Genomic DNA, 8,618 nt, shown 5'->3' with positions numbered 1-8,618 from the left:
TATTGTGAATAGGGTATAGTTTTGTGCCTCCTTTATAAGCCTTTTAGCATCCTTTTTATCGTTGGAGAGCAAGTCGAATTTGAGGTAACTGACTATGGGAGCCATCCATCCTAGGTGTTGATTGTATATGGTCAACACTTCTTCTTCCTTTGATATGGATGGCTTTTGTAGGGTTTTCTGAATGAGACTTCTATTATTGTCCCCTGCCTTGGTGTTGGCTAGTTTTGATAAGGCATCAGCTCGGAAATTATATTCCCGAGTTATATGTCGGACATTACTTTCAGAAAAGTGTGTCAACTGTTCTCGTATTTCATCCAGATACTTCTTCATAGTGGGGTCTTTAGTTTGGTAGGTGTTATTAATTTGTGAAGTTATTACTTGCAAGTCACTGAATACTACTACCTTCTCTGTCTCCACTTCTTTAGCCAGCTTCAAACTAGCAAATAGAACTTCGTATTCTGTCTGAGTATTACAAACTTTACAAATGATTCAGATTCATATGACGCCACTAAGATGACACAAAAAAAAAAGTGAATTCTTATATTGGCACGAGGTCTACAAGCAAAGCTTCAATGTGCTCTTTCATTACTCCTCCAGCATGTGTATAGCTATTTTCATCTTTGTACATCACAGCCATGTATCTTGCTAAGTTGACCACACGCACCAGAAAAGGCATTGGAATTTGAGTTGGCCTAAGACATTCCTCGTTAATATCCTTCCAAGCATCTGTTACTCTTTTTTGTGATTCTTGAATAGCTTCTTCTCTTGATACACCATGTTCTTTCATATAACATTCTAGAACTGAGACAACATGTCCTCTTTCTTGTTCAAACTGATCAAACAAGATGTTTGTAATTAAAATATCTAATTTAAAATTTGTTGAAACCAATTTAGGTGTTATACTGTAAATTCAATTACGCATGCAGTCTAATTCTTGTATACTATTTATGTTGTGCATATAAAATACCTCATTGGAGACAATGTCGTCCATGATCCTGCAAATAATGGAAGAAGCTTTAACTATTTTGGGTTCACTAGCAACCCATTTGAAAATATCTTGTGTGGCACCTTCTTCCATGGCTATATAAGAAGCAGTTGTAAGCAATGGGTAAGTGCATGATATGGTTGATGTATGGATGTAGTCCTCTGTTGTGGGTGTATAATTGTTGTTGAACCATCTCGCCTCACCCATGTAGGAGGCTTGGACTACTTTTTTAAACTGCCACATCAAGATTCCTTAGTTAAATACTTAAATGAGAACACCAATTTGAATGTAACCTCAGCTACTCATAAATTTCATTACTCAAAATTCAATGTGATGGATGATGCATTTGCAGGATAAACATTAACTTTTATGTATATAATCCAAAATAGCGGATATTTCACCAAAAATAGCCTTCAATTATTAAATCGTTAAACTATTCTCTAAATTTGTTAACAATAAAGTAACAAAAGATTTCATCTTTAGAAATAGCGGCAATTTGCAACCGCCACAAATCTAAACCACCACAACATAGATATAGTAGTGGTTACTGGTTATGCCAATGCCACGACTCTCTTTGCAGACGACATTAAGATTGACAGTCAAGCAAATGTCATGAAATCGTTTAGCAGCAATTTAAAATGGTCGTAAAACATAAAAAACCGTAGCTATTTAGTTCACATATCCCTTGTAGTGAAAATACGATAAAATAACAAGAATATATAATTCTTCTAATTACTACAAGTGACTTTTGTATTTGGTAAACTGTTTGTGTATTTGTTTCAAAAATTTGTTACAATGTTTAGATAATTATTTAGAACATGCATACAAAATATGAAACCAAAATTCGATCTCTATATTTTTTTTCTTTCTAAAAACATTTTTCAAAAATTTCCATTTATTGTAAAATATAAATTTTAAGGATAAAAATATTTAATTTTCTAATCATTCTTATAAACAACCACATCAAAATTTAATCTCTAAAACTTTTTTTAAAAATATATATTGAATGGTTAGGTATTTTTGTTGCATTTTAAAATATTTTGAGAATATTTTTATTATTAACAAATTTGGACGGTGCTTTTGCCAACGATTTGTGTTTAAGATCATTTTTTTGGTTTAATAGAAAATAACAATAACAAATAATGATATTTGATATGTGTGTTTTTCATTTAAGTTCAATTAGGGATCGGAGTTAACTTTTTTTCAGTCAATTTATTTAAATTTTAAATTTTAGATTTTAAATTTTATATATTTAATTTTAAATTCTAAACCCTAATATAAACTCTTTAAAAAAAAAGACTAAAAAATAAGTTTACAATAAAAATGAACTAATAATATTGACCAATTAAAAATTAATTCTCTATACTTATTTGTTAAGAGGGACGATAGCATTATTATCAGTATATTTATAAAAAAGTTTGGACGATACGCGGTTTTGTGAACTTTTCTTATTATATGAACCTTTTTTCCTTTTTTTTTTTGTGTGAATTTCTATCTTTCATGCCTAAATTAAAAAAAAAAGTAAATTTTTACATTGAGATAGATTAATTTAAGAGCGACTTATAAATTAAATATACCAATGTAGGTGATATTATGTATATCATATCTGATTTATCATAGTTATATTGATATCATTTTTTTAACAAATTAAAATATTGCAAATGTTTAGTATAATATATCACCTCTTTCATCAAAAGAATAAAAAATCATAATGTAACCTGAATCTCAAAGATGTGAGTCTCATCATACATTTATAAAATACATACATGGATGGATATTAGATATATTGTCACAAATTAAATAATTAACATTTTATAAATCAGGTAATATATTATGTTATGTTTGGTTGACATTAAAGAACATCAATGTCGTATTAGTTTGAATGCTTGATATAGTTGAATGACGTGGTTTAATTTCTAATCAATTATTTAAGTTGAGAACACAACCAGTTTTTTGTCAAACAGGAAAAGGGAAAAATGATACATACTTGTTTTTGGTAATAGTCAGTGCAATATACTCGCCTTTCTTTCTCCATTTCTTCTGCCATTTCTTCATAAAATTTCAAGAGAGAACTATATGATAATCTCATGTATTCTGGAAGATCATCCAAGCAACTAATATCCCACCTAAGATCATGTGAAATATTTTTATCTCAAACTTTTCAACTTGAATGAGATGAGACTAGTAGTATATTTAGTGTCAGGGTAAAATATATTTTCTATTCCTAAAGTTTGTAATTTTTTTATAACATTTTTAGTATTTAATTTTAATCAATTTTATACTTCACGTTTTCAATTTATTTAACTTTATCCTTAACGTTTTCAATTTATTTGAGTCAAAATTATTCTTAAATATTTTCAATTTAGCCCCTATCATTTTAGATAGAATTAATATTATACTTTTGACACAAATAAAAAATATTAAAGACAAACTAAATAAAATTAAATATTAAGAATATTTTTAAAGAAATCAAGAACATTAAAGATAAAAACTATATTTTATTACTCTTTATAATTATATCTAAATCAAAACATATATACTCTAAATATATATACACAGCTGGGTATTTACTATTAATTTTTTTTAATTTTTATCATTTTAAAAAATTTAGGATTTAAAGTTTAAGATTTAGTATTTAAAATTTAAAATTTAAGATTTAAAATTTTAGGATGGTCGACCACAGCAATCATCGGAGAGTAATTAGTAACTAGTGACAATAGTGTCAGAAGATGGTCAGCAATAAAATATGAAATTGTATTAATATATTGAGAGTTTAAAAAAAAATAATAAGAAGACTTTGGTAAATATAAAGATAAATTTCAAAAAAAAAAAAGGTTCACTCAAATTGGCTATCAAAAATTGATTTCCTAATTAATCTATTTGTCACTGAAGTTCTGTATTGATATCCTACCTCTCAATTGCCTGAGTGAAAAGTTCTAGTTCATCAATTGTTCCATATGCATCATATGTATCATCAATGATTGATAACATGCCGAGTGTTTTTGTCATTATTTTTCTTGCTCGACAAAATTGGGGCTCAAAGTAAACACCCAAACTCCAATAGTAGCATTCCACAATCCTATCTCGCACAAATGGTAGTTTCCTAGGTACATCCAACTCCTTCCACCACCTGAAAATAAAAAAAATAGCGTATTTCAATAAGGAGTAGTATTAGATTCCTGAAAAATAATTTAATTAATTAATTAATAATAGTATAATGCATAATAAATAGAAGAGTTTATGGTTAAGGAGCTTACTTGCAAATATTTCCGGCTTCCATTTGGTACAAGTTTTGTAGGAAATTGAAATCCAATTTTGCTAGAGAGAGTATAATTTTATCATGGGTAGGATCTTGTTCATAAATTGAAATATATTTTCGTGCCTCAAACCTAGGCAAGCCATGGTGGAGAGGTTGACTTAAGCCACGATTGACTTTTGCTGAAAGAGAAGTGCTCAATTGGGTTGTAATGGATTTAAGATGAATCGAAGTGAATACAAGAGCTTCATCTAATATGTTTTCTCCATGAATCCTAAGATGTGAAGCTTCGTATAAGCTTAAGAGTCCCTCAACATCTGTGGCAAGTTTTTCATTGAAATTTCCATGCACATCCTTAAACCTTTTGAACACATCTGAGAGGTTTTATTGAATAACCACAACGTTGAGAAACCATTAGAGGTGATAAATCAACTACAAAAATTAAGGAGGAGTTCATATATAGCATAGAACATAAAGTATATAATTTAGTTTTTGTTATAAAAATATTGTATTTTGAACACAAGTTTTTTGTGTCAGTTATTGGCTACTAGTTAATAGATAGAAGAATTATCTAATGACTAGTTGAAACTGAGTGATAATTTAGAAAAATGCTTTACAGCAAAAATAATTTGTCAAAAAAAAAAACTACCAAAATTCAGTGGCAAAAAAAAAAAAAAAAATACTATATGGTTATATATATGGAGCTTATGAAAAAGTTTGATAATCCTTCTGTAATTAAGTTTGATATTTTATCATAACATGTTTACTTATTTGGTTGTTAAATATTTGATTATTCTAAAGATTAATTATTTTATTAAAAAGTTGTGTAAAATAACATGATTAAATATACATAAATATAAAATTATTTTTTAATATTTATAGAATATTTTTATAATTCACAGTACTACTAAATAACTAATACTATTTGTCAATGAGTTATAATTTAAATGACATAATTTTTGTATTCTCATTTAAAAATTTCGAATTTAAATCTCACTCAATTTTGACAAAAAAAAAGTAACTAAACACTATTTAGCCAATTTAATTTTCAACCAACAACGACCAATGAGACCTAGTAAAATAATTAGAGACAGAAACATTCAAATTTAATGTCTCTCGCACCTTCTCTCTCATCTATATAAAATGAAAAACAATATCCCTAATCTAATCTTGAGCACATCCAAAGCAAAATTAAAACAACATCAAATAAAAAGCAATGGCTGAAATTTTAATTTTAGTATTCATTCAATTATTGAGAGCAAATGCACGCATGAAAAATGTATATGAAATTGTGATAAATAAAAAAAAGGAAAATGAAAAAAAGATGTATGAGAAAAATGAAAAAAGATGTATGTATGAGAAATGTATGTGAAATTGTGATAAAGAAAAATTAGAAAATGAGAACAAAATGGAAATGAAGAAAAAAAAATATAACTGTGATGGAAGATGGTGAATACAAAGCAAATGGTGATAATGGGAAAGAAAAAAAATTCAATGAAATTGGGACGGAAATGCAAAAGGAAACAAGGAAAACAGTAACTTTTAAAGGAAACTTCACTAAAGAGTAAAATTAGGTATGTATGTAAATTTAAAAAAAAAATATATGTATTGTACGAAATAAATTTTTTTCATGAGGTTTTTACTAAAAAAATAACTCATTCTTCGCCAAAAAAGAAGGATTCACAAATGGTTTACTTGCTGATTTGTGTGGGATCTAATAATTTGTTTAACAGAAAATAAAACAACATCAGTTAAACTAAATTAAAGAAATTATATTTTAAATGTTGGATTTTTTGGTCATTTGTTGGCTGATCAAATATTGGTTAATTAACATTTTAATTTCTTGTACTGCCTTTTAGTGGGGAAAAAAATTGACTAATATTTTATGCAAGAGAAAAATATTAGCCATAAAATTTGTCTCCTTTTTGCCAAACCCCTCAAAAGTTACTAGTTGCACTATTAGTGTTTCCAAATGAAGAAATAATTGATCATTTTGATTAATCTTTCCAAATATCTTGTGAATATAATCAAATAGAGAAAGGATATATTATTTTTTAAGATATTGATTATATATCTGTTTTTCTTTTGTTATTTAATGTTTAGAATAGTAGTTATAGAAAATTGTATCATTATTCATCTGAATAAGAAGAAACAAATCTAAGATAAACAGATAAGCTTGAAACTTACTAGGGGAAACGTAAAATCCTTGTTGCCTTAATAATCTAAAAAGTAAAGCAAGGGAAGCAAGGTTGTCGTCATGATTTATTTCCCCATTTGTGGTATAATCCTTGTGAATTTGTTGTAACACTTCATCAACTTCGCATTCAAAATGATAGTGCAATCCCAAACGACATATTGAGTCAATTAGGTTAAGTTTTGCCAAGGGTTTCTCATCTCTTGCTGTAAGCATTTTGGTCACTTCTTGCTTTAGAGTTTCAATTTGTGCTCCAATATGATCAAGCTCCTGCGTGCGTTGAAAAAGATAAAAAGAATAGTTAATGGGCTGTGAATTAAACTATACTTATTAATAATAGCTACCCCAGCAAAGATATTGATGAAGGGATGCCTTAGTATAAGAAATGACCAATTATATTATATTGTATTGGTATCAATATATAAGACCATATTTTGATAATAATCTCGATACACTAATACAAAAACATTAACAATAATGGAAGAATAACATAAATAATATAGGCATAAATAAAATTATTTTTTTTAGGTAAATATAATATAAAAATAGACAAAATGTCTGAGAGTCTCAATTTTTATTTATATATGTATTTCTATTGTGTGTCTACTCTCTCACCTTTTAATAACTGTGAGGCATGGTGCCCCTCTCTAGTATTGTAGATGTAATAGGTGTACATATGTTTTTCCTTATTGTCCTATATTTTCATTAGCTTGTGAGGTGATTCAATTAATAGAAGTATTTCAAGTATTTTAAGGATATCAGTATTTTAATAATTTTTATCGTTTATTTTTTTATTATAATATATATATATATATATATATATATATATATATATATATATATATTAATTGAAATTAATATGATGATTATAATAACATTGATATTTTTTAAATATTTAAAAATTTTCTTAATTATATATATATATATATATTATTTATTATAATATTTAAAATATATGAGGATTCACATTATTATTTATTTTTGACATATCTAAATTGTAATATATATCTATATATATTTTATTATGAATTGAATAAATAACAAATTTTTTAAAATTATTTATGATAGAAAAAAATAATATATTTATATATTAATGATTTTGATAAAAAATTATAGTGATTATATAATCATTATATATATAATATTAATAGAAAACATAAATCATAATTATTAATTTTTATACATTAATTATAATTTATATATATGAAATTATAAATTATATTTATGTTATTTAAATAAATTCGTAATTACAAATGTATGATAGCTAATTTTAGTGACTGATTTTGACGTGTAAATAATATTTTTAATAATTTAAACATTGTAATTAAATATAATTGCATAAAGTTTTCTCTAAAAACAATCAAATCAAACCAACTAATTTAGATACAAGCAAATAGATTTTGTATAATGAGATTAAATGCAACGATACACATTAACTAAAAAGTAATTACACTTTATTTTTTGTTCATTAAACTAATTGAATGAGAAATATAAACAATAACGAATATAAAGGTAGAAAATCCCTCTAATGTGAAGAGGGATCGCGGAGAACACAATACCTTCCAAACTTTAGATTAAGCTTTTCTAAAGTAAAAAAAAAAAAAAAACGGTAAAGTGAGAATCTAATCTTGAATCAAGATAATAAAGTTTACTTATAATAAATTTACAAATTCAAAAATTTAATTATATAATTAATTTTTTACTTTATTATTCTATACTTCTCATTTTAAAGGATTATTGTTTTCCAAATCTTAGAATGCACAGCAGACAGAAACATATATATTGTCAACATTATTTATACCTGCATTGGTTCTGAAGCATATTCAAGAAAATAGTCCTTCCAAATGCTGGGGTGAAAATCCGCCGTATGGCGAGCATGCTCATGCAATTTAAAGTTTGCATTATTATGATTGAAGCAACTAAGTGTTGAAGCTGCTACACCATACATCTTTCCTTTGTTTTAAGCAATTATTGATCCTTTAACTCCTATATATACAGACTGAAAAGTCTTATTTTTTTCAAAATTCTAAGTATTTAAATGTTAATTATAACGCCACATCATCATCGTGAATTATTAAAGGCACTTCAATTGTTCCATATCCATAACATACATAATAGGAAAGTCACAAAAAAAAAAAATAAAAAATTGTTCCATATCGATCATGTTTTCCAGGTTGGTTTTA

At 26.4% G+C, this 8,618-nt stretch overlaps 1 protein-coding gene across 1 annotated transcript; it reads right to left on the bottom strand.

Annotated features, from left to right (window-relative positions):
• Positions 1-393: 393 nt before the first annotated feature.
• Positions 394-8,417, bottom strand: LOC112804125 (probable terpene synthase 2). Its single transcript, XM_025847530.2, has 7 exons — positions 8,237-8,417; positions 6,429-6,705; positions 4,243-4,615; positions 3,897-4,115; positions 2,973-3,111; positions 968-1,219; positions 394-832 (listed from the first exon to the last, which is right to left on the bottom strand). The coding sequence occupies exons 1-7, from the start codon at positions 8,381-8,383 to the stop codon at positions 539-541; spliced, it is 1,701 nt and encodes a 566-aa protein (XP_025703315.1). The 5' UTR covers positions 8,384-8,417; the 3' UTR covers positions 394-538.
• Positions 8,418-8,618: the final 201 nt, after the last annotated feature.

This window comes from Arachis hypogaea, chromosome 5 (assembly GCF_003086295.3).
Source record: "Arachis hypogaea cultivar Tifrunner chromosome 5, arahy.Tifrunner.gnm2.J5K5, whole genome shotgun sequence".
Classification (NCBI taxonomy): domain Eukaryota; kingdom Viridiplantae; phylum Streptophyta; class Magnoliopsida; order Fabales; family Fabaceae; genus Arachis; species Arachis hypogaea.
The sequence above is the reverse complement of the archived record's forward strand: the minus strand, read 5'-3'. Positions and strand labels throughout refer to the sequence as shown.

What these genes read in the sequence shown, in the direction of transcription:
- LOC112804125 (XM_025847530.2), bottom strand. Translation starts at nt 8,383, where the DNA reads ATGTATGGTGTAGCAGCTTCAACACTTAGTTGCTTCAATCATAATAAT. An exon ending in ATGCTTCAGAACCAATGCAG is followed by an intron (nt 6,706 to 8,236) that starts GTATAAATAATG and finishes CAACGCACGCAG; the next exon opens with GAGCTTGATCATATTGGAGC. An exon ending in ACGACATTGTCTCCAATGAG is followed by an intron (nt 833 to 967) that starts GTATTTTATATG and finishes TTGTTTGATCAG; the next exon opens with TTTGAACAAGAAAGAGGACA.